The sequence below is a fragment of the Gigantopelta aegis genome, chromosome 10, assembly GCF_016097555.1.
Source record: "Gigantopelta aegis isolate Gae_Host chromosome 10, Gae_host_genome, whole genome shotgun sequence".
NCBI classification, from domain to species: domain Eukaryota; kingdom Metazoa; phylum Mollusca; class Gastropoda; order Neomphalida; family Peltospiridae; genus Gigantopelta; species Gigantopelta aegis.
In genome coordinates, this window is record NC_054708.1 from 76,485,124 (window position 1) to 76,511,910 (window position 26,787).

The 26,787-nt window shown below is 37.8% G+C and overlaps 1 protein-coding gene across 1 annotated transcript; it reads left to right on the forward strand.

The window, feature by feature from the left end:
• Positions 1–26,259, forward strand: LOC121384086 (sodium/glucose cotransporter 4-like). Its single transcript, XM_041514313.1, has 14 exons — positions 1–68; positions 1,864–1,968; positions 2,400–2,459; positions 5,002–5,106; positions 6,321–6,426; positions 8,604–8,684; positions 10,303–10,511; positions 16,040–16,175; positions 16,604–16,711; positions 19,657–19,807; positions 21,070–21,238; positions 22,120–22,335; positions 23,842–23,938; positions 25,131–26,259. Exons 1-14 carry the CDS (start codon positions 54–56, stop codon positions 25,358–25,360), a joined length of 1,788 nt encoding a protein of 595 aa, XP_041370247.1. The 5' UTR covers positions 1–53; the 3' UTR covers positions 25,361–26,259.
• The last annotated feature ends 528 nt before the right edge of the window (positions 26,260–26,787 follow it).

Consider the following 26,787-nt stretch of genomic DNA (forward strand, 5'->3'; position numbering starts at 1 on the left):
CCGGAGCCGGAGGCCGAGGGAACGTCAACAGTTACTTTCTCGCGGGAAGACACATGACTTGGTTCCCAGTGAGTGATGATTTTCTACTGCTATTATTTAAATAATATAAATCTAAAAATATTCCATATGCTGCTATTATTTTTCCACTTGGGCGTGTGTCCACCCCGTGGACCGCATCATTTCTTATATCGTTCCTACGGGCTGGCTCTAACTTTTGTATTAAAACGAATCACGCACTGCTTATACGCAATACTAGTGATTAAATATTTTCTTCTGTGATATTTTACTAATGTTTCATTGACCTTTGCACATTTTATTACACATTTAATATTCAGCAGAGTAAGTATTTAATAAATTGTTTAATAAAGTTTACAACATATTTATTCATTTCATAATGTTTAGTTTGCGTATTAATTTAAACAAATAAGTATACATATAAGTGGATATTAGCCCAAGCATTTTTATAACAGAAGAACATAGTCCATGCAACAATCATTCCCAATAATTTCATATAATAATAATAATAACAAAACCTCTCCCAATAATAATTATAACAACCATGTGGTTCAGGAGAACAACAATAGAAACTTAAAATTGAAACTCGCAGCATATAGCAAGCAAATTGACATCTGTTGTGTAAAGGGACCTTTCAAGAGTAAAATCTTTTTTCCGAAACAAATTGATGATATATACGTGAATCTATTCACCCAAAATATACCAAAACAATATAAAATTTGAAATGTTTAATAAAAAATTGCAATATACATGTCTATTAACAATCTTTTGGGCATTAGAATATTCAAGTTTCACACCCAATAGCCGATGTATTTTTCATGCTGGGATGTCGTCAAACATCTGTGCTATTCTATTTTTATAGAGGACAGCTGGACTCGACCACGATATATGGTTTAAACTCCGTCTGTAGGAAGGGGCGGGACGTAGCCCAATGGTAAAGCTTTCGCTTGATGCGCGGTCGGTCCAGGATCGATCTCCGTCTGTGGACCCATTGGGCTATTTCTCGTTCCAGCCAGTGCTCCACAACTGGTGTAACAAAGGCCGTGGTATGTACTATCCTGTCTGTGGGATGGTGCATATAAAAGATCCTTTGCTGCTAATCGAAAAGAGTAACCCATGAAGTGGCGACAGCGGGTTTCCTCTCTTAATATATGTGTTGTCCTTAACCATATGCCTGACGCCATATAACCGTAAATAAAATGTGTTGAGTGCGTCATTAAATAAAACACTTCCGTCTGTAGGAAGACTGCCACTAAAATAGATCGCCCTACTATAAACGCTAAAACCTTAAACAATTCGGATGGGCGTAGAATAATGTTGTTTTTTCCTATAACCATTCATCCATTTAGTATTATTTAGGACAGTTAGAAGTTAAAGTTTGTTTTGTTTAACGACACCACTAGAGCAGATTCCTTTATTAACCATTGGCAAATCGATGCCAAGTATTTTGTAATTTTAGCACGTAGTGTTCAGAGGAAACATTTTTCTATTAGCTGCAAGGGATATTTTGTAAAAGTTAAAGTTTGTTTTGTTTAACGACACCACTAGAGCACATTGGTTTATTAATCATCGGCTAATGGATTCCTCTCTAAAGCAATCCCAATATATATTTTCATTAATAGCAAGGGATCTTTTATACCATACCTCAGACAGGACAACACATACTACGGCCCTTGTAATGCCAGTCGTGAAACACTGGTTGGGACGAGAAAACAAGAAGTGGGTCCACTGAGGTTGTTCGATCCTGCGAGCGTTCCACCAACTGAGCTAGACTCCTGCACCTGTTTAAGATAGATAATTACTACCAAAACAAAGATGTATGTTCTTACGTGTACACTTTTATTTCAGGTCGGCGCGTCTATGTTTTCCAGCAATATCGGCAGTGAACACTTCATTGGATTGGCCGGAGTCGGGGCAGCCTCTGGGACTGCCATGATTCTTTATGAATGGAGTGTGAGCTATCTTCTCGATAATTCCACTATTGATAAACAAAATCAATGTATTTGTGTTTTCTATTTAATGGACACACTGGATTAGCTGTAATTTCTTTCTAACCTTCAAAGGCCATCAACCTGTATACATCGCTGAGAGAGAGAGAGAGAGAGAGAGAGAGAGAGAGAGAGAGAGAGAGAGAGAGAGAGAGAGAGAGAGAGAGAGAGAGAGAGAGAGAGAGAGACAGAGACAGAGAGACAGACAGAGACAGAGATAGAGAGACAGAGAAAAACAAAGACACAAAGAGGACAAGTAGACAGACTGACAGATGGAGTCACAGAGAGTGACAGAAACTAAAGATTAATTAACATGATATAATGTCGTTGTTACTAATTACGACTCTTAATATTTTTATCATTAGTACTGATGTTTTCGTTTCGTTATTATTTCAGTCGATGCCGCTGATGTTCCTCCTTGGGTGGATATTCCTGCCTGTGTATATATCATCAGGGGTAAGAACTTTGATAAATTTGCATGAATAATATATATATATATATATATATTTTCGTTTTCTGTTACATTTATCAGCATGCATACATACTGCTGAATATATTTTTTGACCATTTAATATTTAACATAACACCGTGTGGTATATTAAAACAATAAAATGGCATGACAGCTCAGATGGTTGCAGTGTATTGGTATTGGGCATCAAACGAAAGTAAGTACCGGTACATGTATATGAATGCAGCCGATTTGATTCTGTTACTGATTGTTAATTAGAATAACCAAACAATTTAAAATGAAATTAAACGTAATCTTATTTATAGTATTTTGCCATTTTTAAGCATCAAAGCAATATTTCAGACACGTTTTGCTAAATAGATAACAGCCATATCATAACAAACATCATTATTCCAGTCACTTCTACTTTTATCCTCGACACATGTTCGACACTTGCTCGATGGCTGGGTCATGGGAGTAAACATAAGTTGACCTCAATGTCCAAATTCGTTTTAGAATATTATATCATATCATTAACCGTCTGTTGTTGATGTTCTAAGATTTAAAGGCACTTTGAACTTATTTATTTACATTTATTCTATTCTTAAAGTTAAACGTAGATAAAATAAATACATTACTACTGTAATAATAATAATGATAATAGTAACAATAATTATTATTATCTTCATTATTATTATTATTATTATTATTATTATTATTTTTATATATATATATATATATATATATATATATATATATATATATATATATATATAGATATATATATATATAGAGAGAGAGAGAGAGAGAGAGAGAGAGAGAGACACACACACACACACGCATACACGCATGCTCTCTCTCTCTCACACACACACACACACACACACACACACACACACACACACACACAGACATACATACATACATACATACATACATATATATATATATATATATATATATATATATATATTCCCGGAGCAACAAAAGATTTAAAACACTATGTGTTCCGTAGTGAATGATGTATGTGGACAATCCTAAAACCATAGACACTATGATTAGTCCCCGTTATGAGGGAGCGGGATTTAGCTCGGTGCGTATAGTACTTGCATCTCAGGATCAAACTACCTCGGTAGATCAATTCATTTTATTGGGTTGTTCCCGTTCCATCCAGTTCATTACAACTGGTCAAAGGCCGTGGTACGTGATTTCCTTTCTGTGGGAAAGTGCATATAAAAGATCCTTTCTGCATTAAAAAAAATGTACCGGGTTTCCTCTGTTAACTATGTGTCAGAATTACCACTTGGTTGACATCCACTAGCTGATGAGTAATTGATTAATGTGCTCTTTTTAACTATCATAACTTTTTGTATTGCATTAACTATGCTAAAAGCTGATTCGTAATCATCATGTTGTGTTGTATTACTGAAATAAATACCTTCCTTTCAAGGGCAAAGTTCCTTTAATATAACCAGTGTACCTTTCGTCATACAATGTTTTGGAGGATTATGTATATTTAATATAATTGTAATTATCGGAAAAAAAGGATCCGATACCATCTTTTGAGGTTGTCGCTCGGCTGCTAAATAAGTTTTGACATAGACGGGGTATCACCTGGAAGGGGAATTTATACGAGTAGTATATGTATGTATTTATGGAGCTGAACCCTTCTAGATAAAGGATCTGTTTGTCGATCGCTCGAACTCGAGGGCAAAATGGAGTTTTAGCCTGGTTTATTAAGATACCTAAACTCATTTTACGACATATTGTTTCATTGGCACATAGAAACGTAATAACAATGTTCTCCATAGTCGTGGAAGATATGATGAAAGTTATAGTATCACTGGATAGCTACATGTAAAGGGCTTTATAATGTCATTAGATAAACACTTTACTCAGCGTGCAATTTGTAAGTACGAATACAACAGAAAACAAACACATTTCTTTCAAAAAATCACTTTTTAAGTTATGTCATATTAAAATGTTGAGTTATTTGTTAATATTCGAATTAATCAAATACCAATACAAAAGTGTTTATTCAACTTTAAGTCCTCCAGGTCATTGTATATCTATTTTATTCAGTTACATACATGGCATACATACAAATTTACGTTTCAATACAGTATATACAATTTACAAGTACATGTAGCACTTGTCCATTTATTTTGCTCCGTTACAAACACGGCATATATTCCAGTTCAGTACTGAAACCATTTTACAAAAAAGCTGAAATCAGATAAAAAGCTGAAAACAATCACATCCCTGTATATGCAAGCATGGCATACATTAAAGTGTCAGTATTGTATATAACGAAATACTAATAGTAAGATCCGATGTGCATTATTTGTGTATTTATTTTATACCCTACCTTAAAGCTAGAATTTAATAACTCGGTAGGTATGTCAGTTTTTTTCTTAATGCATATTCATGTACATGTAGATATATTGTCCATTAAGTATTAATTATATGGTTACAAGGATGGCATACATGCTATATGTAAACATCATACACATCCATACTGTATATAAATACTGTGCATTATGTTTGCAGGCCTACACCCTGCCCGAGTACATAGAGAAGCGATGTGGGGGGCGACGACTGAGACTCTACCTCAGCTGTCTGTCTCTCTTCATGTATGTCGTCACCAAGCTCTCTGTACGTACGTGTTAGTCTACATATAGTAATACATTGTTAGTCACCTACAGGTCCAACTGGAGGGGACTATAGGTTTCATCTCCGTCCATCCGTCTGTCTGTCCATCCGTTTGTCCCACTTATAGTTTTCCGGATATTCTTTTCTACAACACCTTGAGATATTGGGTGGGGCGGGACGTAGCCCAGTGGTAAAGTGCTCGCTTGATGCGCGGTCGGTCTGGGATCGATCCCCGTTCGTGGGCCCATTGGGCTATTTCTCGTTCCAGCCAGTGCACCACGACTGGTATATCAAAGGTCGTGGTATGTGCTATCTTGTCTGTGGGATGTTGCATGTAAAAGATCCCTTGCTGCTAATCGAAAAGAATAGCCCATGAAGTGGCGACAGCGGGTTTCCTCTCCCAATATCTCTGTGGTGCTTAACCAACTGTCCGACGCCATATAACCGTAAATAAATTGTGTTGAGTGCGTCGTTAAATAAAACATTTTTTTTTTGTTGTTGTTGAGATATTGGCCTGAAATTGTGTATATAGCTTTATCATGTACTGTTACAGATCAAGTTTTACGTTTATGGCGATTGGATGTTTATATTGATGTTAATTATGAATTTATTTATGCATTCAGCTTAGTTTGACACCCAGTAGCTGAAGGGTTGTCGTTAAACATTCATTCATTCATTCATTCATTCATTCTTTCATTCATGGCGATTTACCCATTTTAATAGGAAATACGAACAGTTGTTTTCCGGATTTGTTTGGGCAATGCCTCAACATACTGAACTGAAATTTTATGTATAGCGTTATTATGTTCTGTTACAGACAAAGTTTGGCTTTCATGGCGATTTACCCATTTTTCACAGTGTTATGGGCCTTCAATTTAGGAGATACGAAATTGTGTTAGGCGCGGTAGGGGACATGTATTACTTTAGCAGTACTCTCAGAATGCTTGTTATATTAAGTTTAAATTTAAACCAGCTCTCATAACATTTATATAATCTCAGTGTACTTTATAAGGTTTCTTTAAAAATTAAAATCAAACTACGTAGAATACATCTCCTTGCTACTACAGTGAAAGTGCATACAAAAGATCCTTTGCTGCTGATGAAAATATATAGCGGGTTTCCTCTGAAGTCTACTTTGTTTGACGTCCCACCCGTAGACATGCTCTGGTGGTGTAGTTAGACAAAACAAACTTCTCCTGTTACTGTGTTTGTTTCAGGTGAGTATCTATGCAGGCGCCTTGTTTATTAAACTGGCTCTCGGCTGGGACATGTACATATCAATAGCCGGGCTCCTGCTCGTGACATCGGTATACACGATCCTAGGTATGTCTTAATCTTATGCAGGTATGTGGCTTTGACTTGTACGAGCTTATGTAATATATATTCATCCACTTGTATACCGAGTTTTAAAATCATTATTAAAATAGTGTCATCATTGTCATCATCATCATCACCACCACCACCACCACCACCACCCTTATCATCATCATCATCATCATCATCACCACCACCACCACCACCCTTATCATCATCATCATCATCACCACCACCACCACCCTTATCATCATCATCATCACCACCACCACCACCCTTATCATCATCATCATCATCACCACCACCACCACCCTTATCATCATCATCATCATCACCACCACCACCACCACCCTTATCATCATCATCATCACCACCACCACCACCACCACCCTTATCATCATCATCATCATCATCACCACCACCACCACCACCCTTATCATCATCATCATCACCACCACCACCACCACCACCACCACCACCACCACCCTTATCATCATCATCATCATCATCACCACCACCACCACCACCCTTATCATCATCATCATCATCACCACCACCACCACCCTTATCATCATCATCATCACCACCACCACCACCCTTATCATCATCATCATCATCACCACCACCACCACCACCCTTATCATCATCATCATCACCACCACCACTACCACCACCACCCTTATCATCATCATCATCATCATCATCACCACCACCATCACCACCACCCTTATCATCATCATCATCACCACCACCACCACCACCACCACCACCACCACCACCACCCTTATCATCATCATCACCACCACCACCACCACCCTTATCATCATCATCATCACCACCACCACCACCACCACCACCACCCTTATCATCATCATCACCACCACCACCACCACCACCCTTATCATCATCATCATCATCACCACCACCACCACCACCCTTATCATCATCATCATCACCACCACCACCACCACCACCACCACCACCACCACCCTTATCATCATCATCTATAAAATGTTTATGGTACCTGTTTACATATTTACATTGTTTTAGATTGAAAAATTGTATATTCATTATATACACGTTTTTTCCTTACATGTATACATTCTTTAATACACATTGGACGATGGGTTTTTTTCCGCGTGCGAATGCCTTTTAATATTCATTCATTCATTAAATCATTGATTCATTGATTCATTCGTTCGTTCGTTCGTTCGTTCGTTCCAGCCAGTGCACGGCGACTGGTATATCAAAGGCCGTGGTATGTGCTGTCATGCCTATGAGATGGGGCATATGAAAGATCCCTAGCTACTAATGGAAGAATGTAGCGGGTTTTGACTGTATGTCAGAATTACCAAATGTTTGACATCCAACACACGGTGATTAATAAATCAATGTGCTCTAATGGTGTCGTTAAACAAAACACACTTTTCATTGATTCTTTCACCCTCTCTTTCTTTCATTCTCTCTTGTTTTTATTATTTTATTCATCCATCCATCTATCCATTCATTCATGTGCATATAACACATATCTTGCTAGTAATCAGTATCCATGTTTGTATTTATGAAGATGAAGAGTGGCTTGCAAGTAGTATGTATTATGACTTATTTATTGCCTTATATTATGTATTATGACTTATTTATTACCTTACTTTATGTATAATGACTTATTTATTGCCTTATATTATGTATTATGACTTATTTATTGCCTTATATTATGTATTATGACTTATTTATTACCGTACTTTATGTATTATGACTTATTTATTGCCATACTTTATGTATTATGACTTATTTATTGCCTTACATTATGTATTATGACTTATTTATTGCCTTACATTATGTATTATGACTTATGTATTGCCTTACATTATGTATTATGACTTATTTATTGCCTTATATTATGTATTATGACTTATTTATTGCCTTATTATGAAATGTTTGTTGCCTTATATTATGTATTATGACTTATTTATTGCCTTTTTATGTATTATGAATTATTTATTGCCTTTTATTATGAATTATGTATTGCCCTATATAATGTTTTATGAATTATGTTTTCAGTGACAGATAGGTGCCAACATTGATGGTACCAATCAGTCATTGAATAAGTAATGCGTTTCATTATACCAACACCCCTTGTCTCCGAGTGATGAAGCTGTATTAGAGTTCTGTCTTGTATCCAACAGGTGGACTGACCGCCGTCATCTACACAGACACCTTTCAGACAGTCGTCATGGTCATCGGCGCCGTTGTCTTGACCGTCATAGGTAAGTCATTATACGCGGCAAGTTCATGTTCTTTATTGCTTTAAGTCTTCACAACTTGGCGGCAGTATACAAATATAAACATAATATAATTACTAAATAGATAAAGACATACGCAATACTGTACATGATAATGGTGGAAAGTGGTTTACCTTATTAAATACATTTAAATGGGTGTGCTGCCATTACACTGGGCTTTTCCCAAAAATATATTAGCGGTCGCCGTGTATATAGGCCTAAGATTACAGTTATCTCGAAATTTGTCCGCGCAAGTAGTCTGCTGTTTGTGATTATTTCATGGAAGATAGCTCTGAATTGGCAACTATTTGACTGAAGTTGACAGGGGAGATGTAGTTTGTAATCATGTGTAGCTTGTTGACTTTGAAGACTTGTTTGTGGTAATTCTGGCCCATGCAAAAGTAATACTTTTTTGTGTAAAATGGGTGTACTCCGACCAGGTTTAGTGGGTGTGTTTGTTTAAAACAATATCCTGGGAGAAAGAGCTGGACAACAGAGGATGTCCTTTTTAGGGTATGTTTCCCTCAGGCAGGCAAAGGTACATACAAAAATCCAAGGTCCTGCTGATATTAATAAAACTGTTATAGCCACTAAGGCTATATAGAAACCTATAGCGTAATTACTAAACCTATAGCGTAAATCAGTGTTACGTAACAAATATAGCGACCTCCATTACGGTTGCATTAATGAAATGTACGTGTGTGTGTACGTACGGTAGTCGCCTGGACCTGAGCACTAAAAGATCTTTACGAAATGCAGCATCTGGTAGGTACAAAGAAGGCCGTCGGCAGCATAACTCAAAAGATCCTTACGAAATGCAGCATCTGGTAGGTACAAAGGAGGCCGTCGGCAGCATAACTCAAAAGATCCTTACGAAATGCAGCATCTGGTAGGTACAAAGGAGGCCGTCGGCAGCTCAAAAGATCCTTACGAAATGCAGCATCAAAAAGAGGCCGTCCAGCATTCACGAAATGCAGCATCTGGTAGGTACAAAGGAGGCCGTCGGCAGCATAACTCAAAAGATCCTTACGAAATGCAGCATCTGGTAGGTACAAAGGAGGCCGTCGGCAGCATAACTCAAAAGATCCTTACGAAATGCAGCATCTGGTAGGTACAAAGGAGGCCGTCGGCAGTATAACTCAAAAGATCCTTACGAAATGCAGCATCTGGTAGGTACAAAGGAGGCCGTCGGCAGCATAACTCAAAAGATCCTTACGAAATGCAGCATCTGGTAGGTACAAAGGAGGCCGTCGGCAGTATAACTCAAAAGATCCTTACGAAATGCAGCATCTGGTAGGTACAAAGGAGGCCGTCGGCAGTATAACTCTATATATTGTTAAAACTATATTATATTATAGATAAACTTGATAAAGTATATATAACTAAAACACCACGTCACAGATTTACTGACTTATCATAAATAGAATGTCGTTATTGAATATAACAACAGGTATAATTAACTATGGAGTTTTAATGAGGGTCACTTGGAGGGAACAGGGTCTTAAAAAAGCCACAGTTTGAGTTTTTGTTGAGTAATTGTCGAACGACTTGTTGTTGAAGGACTCAATATTTATAGCATTGCTTTTATTGACAATAACTTCAGGCTTTCACGAAGTGGGAGGTTTGGAGAGGTTGGAGGTGATGTACATGAACTCGACGCCGAGTGTTGGTATTAACGAAAGCACGACATGCGGCAAACCTCGTGAGGATGCATTTCACATCTTCCGTGACGCCGTCACTGGCGATCAGCCGTGGCCAGGACTGCTCATCCAGAGTTCACTGGGGTGTCTCTGGTATTGGTGCTGTGATCAGGTAGCCGTGCTGCGTCCAGCCAGAAAAACGAGCAGAACAACGTTCGTTGGACTGCGGCGTATTCAGGAGGAAGAACACTCGCAATCGCTCGCAGATCCGTAATTTGCATCTAAGGTTAAATGACTATGACATGATAGAACATCATGGTACCAGTCGTGGGTTTTTTTCTCGAGCGCTCACCCTCCTGAACACACACTGGCTTATGCGCTTCGCATTTAACTCAATGGCCTCATCAGGAACCAGTCAAATAATTCCCGAACGTTAGCGTCGCTCGCTGTAATGGACCACGGGATTGGTCTTACTAGTATTTGATGTAGTGCTTAGCCATCGGTTTTGAGGCTCATAGGTACTGAGTTCGGTCCCAGCACTGGGCTCCCAACCAGAGCGAGTTTTGATGACGCAATGTACAAGTGTAAGGCCACTATGCCACTATGCTGGCTTCTCTCTCATTAACATTTCATTTCATTTCATGTCAGTTAATTAATTATTAATTTTATGTTTTTGTTATATATCCAATTATGGTCCAAGCACGCTGTCATTGGCATATACCTCAGCTATCTGTACTGAGTATTCAGAACCTGGGTTAGTGGTTAGTGAAAGAGAAGTATATGTAGTGGTCTTACACCTATCCACTGAGCCGTTAAAACTCGTTCTTGTTCGAAAACAGTACCTATCAATCAGCCTTACGGTCGACATCTCGACCACTACGACACCATGTCCACTTTGTGTTATTAAACAGACAGCCTAAGTAATTGGTGTCTCAAGGATACCTTGTTTGAATATTAATTGGATTTAGACACGAAAATCAAGTTTAGGAGAATAAAAGGTATCAGTAATATATCATTTCTTTTGCGATACCGAGAGTCAAATCTAGTATTTAACGTCTTTACCAATAAGCCACAGATGCCGACAGCACATTTGCAAATCTTAATGACAAAACAACATGTATACCGTAATCAAACTCGTATCTCTGCACAAGATAGAATCCAAAGGATGTTTTAGCAAAGGAGCGATTGCTTCCATGATCCACTATCAGGTGTTCGTCCCTGGGAAGACAACAAACTCAGTAGGAGGTCCGTAACAGAATGTTTCATCCCTACTACACCGCCGGTAGGAGGACTGCCAATCCCAAGACTAGCTTTAAAATCCAAAATCTTGAATAGGATAGAGCTCAATGAAATGTTTACAGCTGTGATGGCATGCACCCATGAATCACTATAAAACAAAACTCAGTGGTGATATCAGGTGTACCCGAAAGTTGAGCATATCCTGGCGTATTACGTATTGCTTGCTGTTTACCATTGAGTTTATCTCATGTTGTATTAACTGCGCATGACTTTCTGTTAAAAGGTTGTCGAAAAGCCCATTAAAACAATTTATCTTATTTTACATTCTCTTATAGCTTTTCTTTTTGTCAAAGATCAAGTGTTGCCTTACTTACCTTATATTAAACAACGGATAATGGATCAATACTTACAAGAATGGAACGATCAACGTCATTTTATTTCTAAATTAAAATATTATAATAAGTTCAAAAAATGTTTTGAGTGTGAAAAATATTTATCTTATATTTCATCACCACACCTAAAACGCTCACTAACCAGATTACGATTATCCTCTCATAGTCTATTATGCGAAACGGGTCGAAATCATAATATACCTTATGATCAGAGAGTTTATACATTATGTAATATGAACGTTATAGAAGATGAATATCACTTTGTGTTAGTTTGACCAATGTATTATACATACTATAGAGATTTAAGAAACACTATTTAAATAAGATTTACAATAGATGGCCAACTATCCAAAAGTTTTATAGGCTAATGTCTTGTGATACCCCTAACATGGTTATTAATTTAGCAAAATATGTACATCTTGCTATGCAGAGACGCCAATTATTGTTACAATTGGTTTCTTATCCGTTCCTCACAGCTTTATACTTTCATGTATTTTCTTCAACTAGCCTTCTTACTTACTGAATCACTGACTGTACATTTAATTTGTATTTTTCATGTTTGCTATAAGTGTTATGTAATACTTTATGCAGTAAACATGTTCTGTTCGACGTTTGTTGTAGTTAGTGGCGGTGGTGGTGATGATGGCTGTGGTGTTACCGTAATAATTCTATTTTTCATTGTATGTTTGCTATAAGTGTTTTGTAATACTTTATGCAGTAAACATGTTCTGTTCGACGTTTCTTGTAGTTAGTGGCGGTGGTGGTGATGAAAAAAAAAGTAAAGTTTGTTTTATTTAACGACGCCACTAGAGCACATTGATTTTTAATCTTATCATCGGCTATTGGACGTCAAACATATGGTCATTCTGACACTGTTTTTAGAGGAAACCCGCTGTCGCCACATAGGCTACTCTTCTTTACGACAGGCAGCAAGTGATCTTTTATTTGCGCTTCCCACAGGCAGGATAGCACAAACCATGGCCTTTGTTGAACCAGTTATGGATCACTGGTCGGTGCAAGTGGTTTACACCTACCCATTGAGCCTTGCGGAGCACTCACTCAGGGTTTGGAGTCGGTATCTGGATTAAAAATCCCATGCCTCGACTGGGATCCGAACCCAGTACCTACCAGTCTGTAGACCGATGGCCTGCCACGACGCCACCGAGGCCGGTGTGGTGGTGATGATGGCTGTGGTGTTACCGTAATAATTCTATTTTTCCTTGTATGTTTGCTATAAGTGTTATGTAATACTTTATGCAGTAAACATGTTCTGTTCGACGTTTGTTGTAGTTAGTGGCGGTGGTGGTGGTGATGGCTGTGGTGTTACCGTAATAATTCTATTTTTCCTTGTATGTTTGCTATAAGTGTTATGTAATACTTTATGCAGTAAACATGTTCTGTTCGACGTTTGTTGTAGTTAGTGGCGGTGATGGTGGCTGTGGTGTTACCGTAATAATTCTATTTTTCATTGTATGTTTGCTATAAGTGTTATGTAATACTTTATGCAGTAAACATGTTCTGTTCGACGTTTGTTGTAGTTAGTGGCGGTGGTGGTGGTGATGGCTGTGGTGTTACCGTAATAATTCTATTTTTCCTTGTATGTTTGCTATAAGTGTTATGTAATACTTTATGCAGTAAACATGTTCTGTTGGACGTTTGTTGTAGTTAGTGGCGGTGATGGTGGCTGTGGTGTTACCGTAATAATTCTATTTTTCCTTGTATGTTTGCTATAAGTGTTATGTAATACTTTATGCAGTAAACATGTTCTGTTCGACGTTTGTTGTAGTTAGTGGCGGTGGTGGTGATGATGGCTGTGGTGTTACCGTAATAATTCTAATTTTCATTGTATGTTTGCTATAAGTGTTATGTAATACTTTATGCAGTAAACATGTTCTGTTCGACGTTTGTTGTAGTTAGTGGCGGTGGTGATGATGGCTGTGGTGTTACCGTAATAATTCTATTTTTCCTTGTATGTTTGCTATAAGTGTTATGTAATACTTTATGCAGTAAACATGTTCTGTTGGACGTTTGTTGTAGTTAGTGGCGGTGATGGTGGCTGTGGTGTTACCGTAATAATTCTAATTTTTATTGTTGGTTTTCTTCTCTGGTGGACTTGATTACTTAGATTGCGTACACGGTGTGGTAAAAATAAACAGTCAAAATTAATTTACTATTCAAAAACTATGGAATTCAAAACTAGTCCAACTGAAAATAACCCCCATTGGCTTTAACGCGCTTCTCCGTTGTCTTCGTCAATGCATCAGAACATTTGTGGAAGTCCTCTTTAGAAGTGCTCTGTTGATGGTCTGTAATACGTCTTTGTATTTCCTCTACGTATTCTCATTATTTACAAAAGTATACCCAACAAAATACATTAAGGGCCAATAGACTGTTGGTAATTCTTTGCTAGTATTACGTTGTGTTACATTTTGATCACAAATGACTTGAAAATATTGTTTTATTAACATTTGGTCCATAAACATTAAAAAAAAAGTCTTGTAGGCGATGGGGTTTTTGGTAGGTTATGAAACCTGCCGACATGAGCATTCGGCTGGAATTCGTAGCACATCGATTCGTAACGATTAATAATTGTTGTTTAAATCATTAAGTTTAATAAGATGTATGCCACGTCTTTTTTATTTGTTTTTATTATTATCTTTTTATTATTATTTTCTTTTTTTATTCTTTTATTTTTTTTTATTTTTTTTTTTGGGGGAGGGGGGCTTTTTTTTAGTGTGTTTTACTTTGCTTTGTCTTGTTTTGTTTTTGAGGGTTTTTTCAGTTTCGTTTCTTTGGTTTTTACTTTGTTTATTTCCTTATCTACTGTCCTTTACTTAATTTTGTTGAGATATGTGAATAATCGCGTACGTGCGTTGTTGCAGGTGATCGTGCAGATAGGTGACTAATTGCGCACGTATGTTGTTGCAGGAGATCGTGAAGATATGTTAATAATCGCGTACGTGCGTTGTTGCAGGTGATCGTGCAGATAGGTGACTAATTGCGCACGTATGTTGTTGCAGGAGATCGTGCAGATAGGTGACTAATCGCGCACGTGCGTTGTTTCAGGTGGTAGTGCAGATAGGCGACTAATCGCGCACGTGCGTTGTTTCAGGTGGTGTGCAGATAGGCGACTAATCGCGCACGTGCGTTGTTTCAGGTGGTCGTGCAGATAGGCGACTAATCGCGCACGTGCGTTGTTGCAAGGTGGTCGTGCAGATAGGCGACTAATCGCGCACGTGCGTTCTTGCAGGTGGTAGTGCAGATAGGCGACTAATCGAGCACGTGCGTTCTTGCAGGTGGTCGTGCAGATAGGCGACTAATTGCGCACGTGCGTTCTTGCAGATGATCGTGCAGATAGGCGACTAATCGCGCACGTGGGTTGTTTCAGGTGGTCGTGCAGATAGGCGACTAATCGCGCACGTGCGTTGTTTCAGGTGATCGTGCAGATAGGCGACTTATCGCGCACTTGCGTTGTTTCAGGTGATCGTGCAGATAGGCGACTAATTGCGCACGTGCCTTGTTTCAGGTGATCGTGCAGATAGGCGACTAATCGCGCACGTACGTTGTTTCAGGTGATCGGTGATTAATCGCGCACGTGCGTTGTTGCAGGTAGTCGTGCAGATAGGTCACTAATTGCGTACGTGCTTTGTTGCAGGTGGTCGTGCAGATAGGTGACTAATTGCGCACGTGCTTCATTGCAGGTGGTCGTGCAGATAGGTGACTAATCGCGCACGTACGCTGTTGCAGATGATCGTGCAGATAGGCGACTAATTGCGCACGTGCCTTGTTTCAGGTGATCGTGCAGATAGGCGACTAATCGCACACGTACGTTGTTGTAGATGATCGTGTAGTTACGTAACTAATTGCACACGTATGTTGTTACAGGTGGTCGTACAGATAGGTGACTAATTGCGCGCGTGCGTTGTTGCAGGTGATCGTGCAGATAGGTGACTAATCGCACACGTGCGTTGTTGCAGGTGGTCGTGCAGATAGGCGACTAATCGCGCACGTGCGTTGTTGTAGGTGATCGTGTAGATAGGTGACTAATTGCACACGTACGTTGTTGCAGGTGATAGTACAAAGGACATTGGCTGCGAAAAGCCTGTCTCACGGCAAGGCTGGGGCTCTGATGGCGGGCTACCTCAAGTTCCTTCCTCTCTTCCTCATGGTGTACCCTGGGATGATCAGTCGCGTCCTTTTCACAGGTGGGCATGGCAGAACGGACAAAATTATATACCTCGTATACAACTTTAAAGTGTTTTGTGAATAATTCCAGCTTGGCTTGAGGTAGAAAGAGAAGAAAAAAGTGCTTTCGAAATAGTAAGAATGTTGAATCGTTATCTGTAATATGTAAAACCGTTGGTCAAAATAAATTAGCAGTGCTCACCCATAATTATGGATGAGTTTCAATTTATAATTTCTCTCTTTTTTATCACACATACATACTATCAAATGGATTCCTAGCTAATAGAGATAGGTTGAAAAAGCAATAATCGAATGTAGAGTTTAGTAGGATAAACTAATCAAGAAATATAATTTCATACATGAGCAGACGACACTGTTACTACCAGTGATTATTGTGGTTTTATTATATATATATTGACCAATCTATTATTTTATACGTGTTTTTCAGATAGTGTGGGGTGCGTTAATAAGAAAGAGTGCGAGCGCTACTGTGAAAACCCGCTGGGTTGTACAGACATTGCCTACCCAAAACTGGTGCTTGAAATTTTACCGACCGGTAAATAGTCTTTTCTTCAGAAAAAACTAATAGTATTATAAATAATACTCATAAATATTATATATTTATGCAATGTATAATTTATGTTATTATATTACTTACTGTTTAAGTATAAATTTATTTCTAAAATTTGTCTGGAGTGGTGAGATAAAAGAGGTTTCCTTAGATCGCTTAGAGTCTTTACTTATAGATTCACATGATTATATCTTGGAATTAGTGACCTATAATATTAATGAAGCTGTGACATGCATTATTAAATTGTTTCAAGAGGCAGCAAGCCATACTATGAGATTATATGGCTTTTCTTATATTAAAAATGTAAACCTGCAATCACCTTGGTGGGATGATGAGTTACAAAATTTAAAACTGATAAAATATGATGCATCGAGAGCTCATAGAGATCATGGTTTAGATTTCTCTGTTTTTTAAATTTTGAGAAAAGAATTTAAAAATAATTTTAATAGGAAAAGAAGTGCTTATTTTATTAAACAGAGAGAACATTTGATAAATGCAAGAAACAGTCCCAAACTCTTTTGGAAATTGATTAAACAAGGGAAACAGTATTCTAATATATCACAAGAAATTAGTTCTGTACAATGGATTGAGCACTTCTCTTGCCTTCTTTTTAGAACTGAATTATCGTCTATGAATAATAATAATTATAATGGTTATACTATAAATACTGATGACTTGTCAATAAATCTCCCAATTACAGAAGAAGAAATTGTAAGTCATATACAAGGTTTAGCAAATAACAAATCACCAGGGCCAGATGGTATTTCTTCAGAGTTTTTAAAGGCTTCACAAAACCTTATTCTTCCTGTATTGCTCAGTTTATTTAATACTATACTTGACAGTGGTATTTTCCCAGATATATGGGGTAAAGGTATTATATGTCCTTTATTCAAAGCGGGTAATAAAGAGGATGTCAACAATTATAGAGGTATATCATTAATTGATACCACATATAAGGTGTTTACTTCTATTCTTAATACGAGGCTTCAAGAATGGTGTGATAACAATAATATTATTGACGAATCTCAAGCAGGCTTCAAACCAGATTATTCTACTGCTGATCGTATTTTTTTCACTGCAAGCTCTTGTGCAAAAATATGTCTGGAAAAAAAGAAGTAGATTTTATTGTTGTTTTTTTGTATATTTTTCTAATGTTAATCATACATTTCTTTTAAAACGTCTTGCTTAAGTTGGAATATGTGGTAAATATTTATCTGTAATTTCATCAATGTTAACTAAACTATGTGCTTGTGTAAGAACACCAAATGGCTTATCAGATTATTTTCATTGTAATATCGGCACCCGACAAGGATATATATTGCCCACAAATGTTCATTATTTTTACAAATAGGCTTGTAAAAACTATGGAAGAGTGTGGTGGACAAGGTGTTTTTATATCAAATGATTGTAAATCAGTATATGCTCTTATGTTTGCTGATGATGTATCAACTGTTTCTGACACTCATTTACAGCTACAAAAGAAAATTAGTGCATTAGAAGTGTGTTTTTATACTACAGGTATGGCTGTGAATTTAAGAAAGACCAAGGTTATTGTTTTTAGAAATGGAGGTCCTCTAAAGAATTATGAAAAATGTTTTTTTAATGGAAATAGTATTGAAGTCGTCTCATATTATAGATATTTAGGTATTATGTTTACACCAAAACTAATATGGACTAAAACCCAAACTTGTCTTGCAGCACAAGGTAAAAAAGCCATGATGGCAATATATAGGTATCAAAAGAAATTTGGTGATATTCTTTGTGAAGATTTATTTAAAATAATTGATTCTATGGTAACGCTAATTTTATGTTATGGTTCAGAAATATGGGGTACTTGTTACTGTAAAATTATTGAAGATGTTCATATTAAAATGTGTAAATGGTTTTTAAAATTAGGAAGAAACACCAGTAATATTATGGCTTTAGGTGAATGTGGTAGAGCTCCTTTACAGCTTATTTGCCGTACTGGAGTTATTAAGTATTGGTGTAGGCTATTACAGCTGAATGAAAACAGGCTTCCTCGTCAATGCTATAAAATGCTACAGACACTGGATGAAGCAGGACGCACCACATGGGTGACTTATATTTAAAATATTCTTTTTAGATCAGGATTTGGCTATGTTTGGATAGCTCAGGATGTTGGAGATGTAAAATTGTTTATATTTAAATTTAGACAACGATTGTTTGATCATCTTCAGCAAAATTGGTGTAGTCCTGTTACAAATTTATCTGATACTTTTTATTACAAGCATTATAAGTCATTGTTAAATGCAGAACGTTATCTCACTTATGAAATCTCTGTTTATCTTAAAGTAATACAAGATTTAGATGTAGTAAGGACCAAGGAAGATATAACAACATAGCCTACACTGAAAGACTCTGTCCATATTGTCTGGATCAGGGATTAACATATATTGAGGATGAACTCCATATTTCGCTTGTATGTAAGCGTTATGATGTACTAAGAGATCACCATATTTCTAAATTTAAAAACAAATCATTCATTGCAAACATTTATAGATATTATGACATCAGAATATTTTGATGTATTATTTAATGTATGTCTTTATCTTTATAATGTGCAATACTTAAATATTTAAATATATACCTATAGTAAAACGTGCAAACACTGCACATGCGCAAACATGTATAACAGTTTCTGACTGTATTATGGGCCTATGGCCTTTATACTGAATAAAAATTGTCTTGACTACTTGCAGATACTATATAACACGTACGTCTGTCGGACGTCTTATTGAGGGGCTCTTTTTAAGGATTGGTCGATGTGTCCTTTTGCCACCTGGTTCCCTATACCCATTTCCTGGATCCACGCCTGTAAACACATTATCGAGAATGCAGCTCTGGTGTGTCACTTTATTGCTACATCAATCCCGTTGTTATGGAAACGATGATATGTTTTCTTCATCCAGGTCTTCGGGGCCTCCTGATGGCGGTGATGCTGTCGGCCATAATGAGTTCGCTGACGTCCATATTCAACAGCTCCAGCACCCTCTTCACCATGGACCTGTGGCGACGCATGCGCCCAAGAGCCAACCAACGAGAACTCCTCATCGTTGGAAGGTCGGTAAAACTCGCTATGTGAACACACACAGGGCCGTACCTAGCCTAATATGAGGGGTAGAATAAAAACAAATCAACGCACTGTAATAATGTGTATTAACCAGTTTAAAGCTGCCCCATGTGTTTCAGTTAAAGGGGCACTTTTCAACCTTTTTCGGAAGAAGTAACTGCTGCCTTTCTCCCATGCAACTTGTGATTCAAAGTTTGTTTTGTTTAACGACACCACTAGAGTACATTGATATATTAATATTCGGCTATTGGATATCAGACATTTGGTATTTTTACATATAATCTTAGAGCGGAAACCTGCTACATTTTTCCATTAGTAGCAAGGGATCTTTTATATGCACCATCCCACAGACAGGATAGCACATACCACGGCCTTTGATATACCAGTCGTGGTGCACTGGCTGGAACGAAAAATAGCCCAAGGGGCCCACAGATGGGGATCGATCCCAAACCGATTGCGCATCAAGCGGACGCTTTACCACTGGGCTACGTCGCGCCCCTGTATATAAAAAGCATGGAAACAAACACCAGTGTGGCAGGTTAATTCATACATTGTTATTGTAATAGGCCATTGCTCTGCCTTCTTGTGATGGTATACATGTTATTTCCTCACACGTTATGTATGATGAAATAATAGCATGTATACACACAGCAATTCACACATACATCTATATAATACATAGATAAACAAGATGGATTTTAACTGAAAGGTAAGAATTTTAGGAACATTTTTGTATTTTTGTTTACACTTCCCACTTTCTCTATTATCTGTCGATGTCTTTTAAGCAGACGTCACGTCGTTTCTTTTGTGGTACAGACTAATTAATCGTTTTGGAATGAATACATTTTATGTTCAGTTGCCATTTGTATACCGTGCTAACGTTGTTGAAAATACGATAGTTGGATTTATTATCCAAAATGATCAAGAATGCCCCGGACTTTCCTATTAAATTTAAGGAAGGACATAATTAGAAACAAATTTATTAAATTAAATTTTAATAAAGAAGAAATTTATCTTGCCTAAAAAATTGTCATTGTTCTGAAAATTTAAGTCATTGCACAAAAATGCTCAGTTGCCAAGTCGTTGGAGGTGGGTAGCACAACCTGGTCCCCGTTTCATATATATATATATATATATATATATATATATATATATAGATAGATAGTCCCCGTTTCATATATATATATATATATATAGATAGATAGATAGATAGATAGATGCAAATTATAAAGAAATTTTGTTTTTAATTTAGGTGTTTTATCTTGGTTATGTGTGCTGCGAGCATTCTGTGGATTCCATTGGTCCGTTCGTCTCAGAGAGGGCAGCTGTTTAACTACATCAATGCAATGCAGGGATACCTGGGGACGCCTACAGGCATACTCTTCTTGTTTGCAGTTCTCTGGAAGAGGACCAATGAAAATGTAAGAAACTTAAGGTTTGTTTTGTTTAACAACACCATTAGAGCATAGTGATTAATTAATCATTGGATAGGTATCTGTTATATTCACTCTCTCACAGACAGGACATGACGTACCACTGCCTTTGATATACCAGTCGTTAGGACGGGGGTGGGATGGGTGGAACCAATAAGAGAATCGGTTCACCGAGAGTTAAATCTCTTGAAAATGTAAGAAGGAAATGGATGTTTACATTTTTCGTTCTCGTGCTGACTGATCACTGATACCCGGTTTTCAACCTCACTCTTAACGACGAAAGGAACGGAATATCGCTTCAGTACAACCTACTGATACTTGGTGTTTAATATATAGGCATTTCTACGCCAATTGAAAAGAGAGAGAGAGAGAGAGAGAGAGAGAGAGAGAGAGAGAGAGAGAGAGAGAGAGAGAGAGAGAGAGAGAGAGAGAGAGAGAGAGACAGAAACAGAGACAGAGAGACAGATACAGACAGACAGACAAATACATCGAAAGAAATAAAGATAAATGGAGAGAGAGAGAGAAAAGGAGAGAGAGAAGGGGAGGGGAGATGGGGAGACAGAGAGATAGAGAGAGAGAGTAATTTGTTTAATAGTATTTATGTGTTCAACAATCTAAATTTCGTCTAAATAACTAACTACCAAATACCTTTACTAGTCTAGGACCTAGTTAAAATACGCGAGTTGGCATTAAACTAACATCCCTTTCTTTTGCAGTCAACAGTGTCATCTGCAGCTATTCTGTACCGTCTTACTGCAAAGTATAACTGATATACATTAAAAAAACAAAACAAAAACATAATTCCAAACAAAATCATTACTGAATATCTTGTATATTGTACGGTACTCTTTTATTTCCGTTTCCGATAGGGTGCGTTCTGGGGCATCATAATAGGCAACGTTTGCGGTATGATACGCCTTGCGTTGGACATTGTTTATCCAGCGCCACCTTGCGGCCAGCCTGAAACTCGGCCGGAAGTGGTATACCTCGTCCACTACACGTACTTCAGCTGTCTCAATATGGTGATCACTGCGGCCGCCATCATTATCTTCAGCCTGCTGTCCAAGAAACCTTCGGAACAACAGGTAACCAGGGCTGTACCTAGCTTAGAATAAGGGGGTGCCATACAAAAAATTAAAAGAATTAGGGAATAGTACTATTAGAGGTAAAGCCGAAATTAATGAGAGACAACAGGGACAGAGGCAAGTACATAATTATAGTCTGTCCCATCCTCCTACACAAATGATTTTTGTAAATAATTTTAATTTGGCTTGAAGTAAAAAGAAAAGTAAAAGCGTTTTGGAAATAATAAAAAACAAACTACCATAAGTGTGTGCAATGACAACATATATTCAGTTAAGAAATAAATAAAACTGTAATACATATCATAGTAAGAAATTGTTGTAGTCTTGATAGGAAATGACTCTATTTGATTAAGTTCACTGCAGAGGGAGAAACAATAAAATAATCACAGGTATCTCATATAGCAAGACTATACCAGTCCAAAAAACCAAAATGGCGGCCACAACGCCGTAAGAGTCGTTTTCTTACTATGGTTTGTATTACAGGGGCGGAATGTTTTGCTATAGTTTTCTTCTTGTGGAAGCAAGTAAATATTGGAGGAGGGGGGCTGACTGAGATCGAGGGCACAAACCTATGTTATGACCCCACATATACACTTGTATTAACTATGGCAATACTCTCTCTCTCACTCACTCTCTCTCTCTCTCTCTCTCTCTCTCTCTCTCTCTCTCTCTCTCTCTCTCTCTCTCTCTCTCTCTCTCAAGCTTCAAAATAAATAATATTTTTTAGTGCCTGTTACATCAAAAGATATATATAGGAAGATATCATGGACATACCTATCGTCCGTCCCATCCTCCTACACAATTGGTTTTCGTGAATAATTTCAGTTTAGTTTGACATAAGAAGAACAGTAAAATGTGTTTTAGAAATAACACAAAAATACTATGTTTGTGTTCTATTTAGAAAACAATCGTCTCAGAAATAAATAACTTGTAGTAAATTCTGTCATACGAAACAAGTCATTACTTGTGTGACGGGCTATAGTTTACAAACTCACACAATCTGAAACGACAAGGCGTACGTAGGCTACAATTACAAGTGGAGGTGACAGTAATACCAAACAAACAGGGAATAGTAATATAAGATCTTTTTAAACAAAACAAAAAAGACAAATGTTTACTGTTTGGGTTAGGAAAGTCGAGGGGCAGCTGTCCCGTTACTGTCCTTTCCTCAATAGTTACGGCTCTCGCGATAACTGTTAAACTGAACTTAATTTACATTCAGTAGTCGGTTCGGGAAGATATGCTAACCGGTCCTATTTCTTTTTCTTTTTTTTTTTTTTTTCTTTTTTTTCTTCTGAATATAGAGCATTTGACTGACATTACCGCATTTTTGCAGCTATATGGAGTTCCAAAACAAACACACTAACCGTCATTACAGTGATGACATCTAATGAGTAAATAACATAAAATAGAAACTATTTGGTATGTTGGTGAAACTCGTTCAGCCACCTACCCCATTCTGTAGGCAGAGGTAATTAGAAAATGTATTCTCTTTTGTTAATCCAGCTGAAAAATGTGACCTTTTGGACAAAGCTCAAGATGTCGGAAGATCCTTCCAAGAAAACAGACGGTGACAACGAGTATGCTAACCCCATGACTGTTGGTGAGAACTTGGTGTTTTCTTTAAAACCATGCTTGATATCAACATGAACAGAATAGAAACTATTTTTTTATGACAGTCAAACAAATCAAAGCTATTCAAATGAACACCTGTATTCTTTAAGTAACAGATAGGGGCGGGACGTAGCCCAGTGGTAAAGCGTTCGCTCGATGCGCGTTCGGTCTGAGATCGATCCCCGTCGGTGGGCCCATTGGGCTATTTCTCGTTCCAGCCAGTGCACCACTACTAGTATATCAAAGGGTATGTACTACCCTGTCTGTGGGATGGTGCATATAACAGATCCCTTGCTGCTAATCGAAAAGAGTAGCCCATGAAGTGGCGACAGCGGGTTTCCTCATTCAATAACTGTGTGGTCCTTAACCATATGTCTGACGCCATATAACCGTAAATACAATGTGTTGAGTGCGTCGTTAAATAAAACATTTCTTTCTTTCTTTAAGTAACAAAGTATTTCACAAATAATTACTGCCTTACATGTAAGATGTAGGTGGCGTCATGTGGCGCCATCTGGTCTCCCTCCTCTCTCTCTCTCTCTCTCTCTCTCTCTCTCTCTCTCTCTCTCCCCCCTCTCTCTCTCTCTCTTCCCCCACTCTCTATCTCTCTCTCTCTCTCTCTCTCTCTCTCTCTCTCTCTCTCTCTCTCTCTCTCTCTCTCTCTCGCTGTGTGTGTTTCCTTCTCCTTGTCACTCGCTTGTTTGTCTGCCTCTCGCGCTTTCTCCCCTTTGTGTCTCGCGCTGACTCTTTGTTCTCTTTTTTCTCCACTCTTTCTGTCTATCTGTCTTTCTAAACACCCCCCTCTCTCTCTCTCTCTCTCTGTCTCTCCCTCTGTATCTCCTCTCTCTCTCTCTCTCTCTCTCTCTCTCTCTCTCTCTCTCTCTCTCTCTCTCTCTCTCTCTCTCTCTCTCTTCATTAAGTATTAACAAAATTGTTCTACTTGGTAACCCATATTTGTTTAAAGCATAAGTCTATATGATGCCGTGGAACTGCATGAAATAAAATGTAACATTTGTTGCCTAGATAAAATATCTAACACTGTCACTATTAACACCAATGACAGGACTGGTAGTACTGAATGTTGTATTAAAAGTTACAAGAACATCGGACTTTGATCCAGCCAGAAGTTATTTGGTTCACGTGCTACATATTACCTGCTCTATCCCTTTGTGTATCCATAGCTACAGAAGATGACGAGGATCCGACTGAACAGATTCAAGAAGGCCGGTGCCACAAGCTGTTTGACTTTGTGTGTGGAATCCCGACAACTCGTAACACGAAATCTCACGAGTTCACGGAGGAGGAAAAGCGAGACTTCCTGCGCGAGGATCCAAAATGGCAGACGATTCTGAACGTCAACGCTCTTGTAGGCATAGCGGTCATGGCGTTTCTGATGGGCTTTTTCCACTAGTGACGTAAAGCACTGTGAAACAAAACTTTGATGCTTGTGTAGGTCAATGTGTTAGCAAATATTATCACAAATGACCATTTAACTATCACGGTTCTTTTTAAAATATATCCTGTGTTTGTGTCTGTTTAGATATATTTGCATTAGCCAGAATGCTGTTAAATTATAAAACAGCCTTTATATACACGTGTGTGTGTGTGTGTGTGTGTGTGCCGAAGAAATTGATATCAATTTCTTCGGTTCATAAAGCATGATATTGCCTGAAATGTGGTCAGTAATTGTTTTATTACATAATGTTATCCATAACACTCGTACATTCCTGCTTAGTTTATCAGAATACGCCAATTCTTACAACTTTCGCAATACGTTAAAACTGATGGGATTTAGTGATGTCATGTAATCCTATGACGTTGTATGACAAGCAAAGGAATGCGGAAATAAAGAGTTGAAAACATTACCAAGACAAAAAATAAAATTTGAGACAGTATAACCGATTACCTCAAAATGCATTTTTTAATTGTAACATAAAAGCCTGAGCAGGGGCGTAGCCAGAAAATGTTTAGCATTACGCACGCCGTGGAAATTTTGAAACTCGACACTACTGTATATAAAATTCTGAGCCTTTTCTGAGGCTTTTTTTTCTATCTTTTTTCGAGTCAATTTTAAGAGAATATTTTATAGAACAATTATAGACAGCCTCGACCTATTCCCGGATTTTTAATGAGCCTTTGCTGAGAGTGCCGATTCCAACTGCATTTTGATGTATCATGTACGTTTCCAAATCTGCGAGATATTCCTTACACAATTTCACGATTACTGATCTGGTCTTTGTCGTATTTACGGAATTAAACTCAGTATGAATAAATATGTTATCTTTTTGTTGAAGGACAGCAAAGCGTTTTGTTACAAGTTTGTTGTTGTGTACATTAGAATTAGCAGTTGACGTTGCGTTACGTTACCTACTCATTAGTTGGATATAATTTTGTCTCGTCTTTATTTTCATTTGTCAAATCTCCCAGGACAATATCACTTTTGATCGGACCGGTGGGACTGTCTCGGGGCAGTATCATTATTTTCGGAAGGTCATGTGACTGGTTTTTTTACCAATAAGAATACAGATATACTTTCACTATGAAATAAATACATATATACACCGTACTGTTTTGATACCATCACCACATCCTGAAAGCAAACAACTTTTGTGTCTTTATATAAGGGATATTTATTTCCACATTGGTTTTTTACAAGAGTACGAGGACATTAACTTCACTCCCACTCCAAACATATGGTTTGCAGTGTGAAAATGTTAACAGTAAACCGGCCTCGGTGGTTTCATGATTACGGCTGGTACGTACTTGGTTCGCAACCCGGTACCGGCTCTCACCCAGAACGAGTTTTAACGACTCGGTGGGTAGGTGTAAGACCACTAC

Excerpts from the sequence above, each read along its gene's own strand:
- LOC121384086 (XM_041514313.1), top strand. Across the intron at positions 16,712-19,656 it reads GCTTGAAATTTTACCGACCG|GTCTTCGGGGCCTCCTGATG; the intron begins GTAAATAGTCTT and ends TTCTTCATCCAG. Across the intron at positions 19,808-21,069 it reads GAACTCCTCATCGTTGGAAG|GTGTTTTATCTTGGTTATGT; the intron begins GTCGGTAAAACT and ends TTTTTAATTTAG.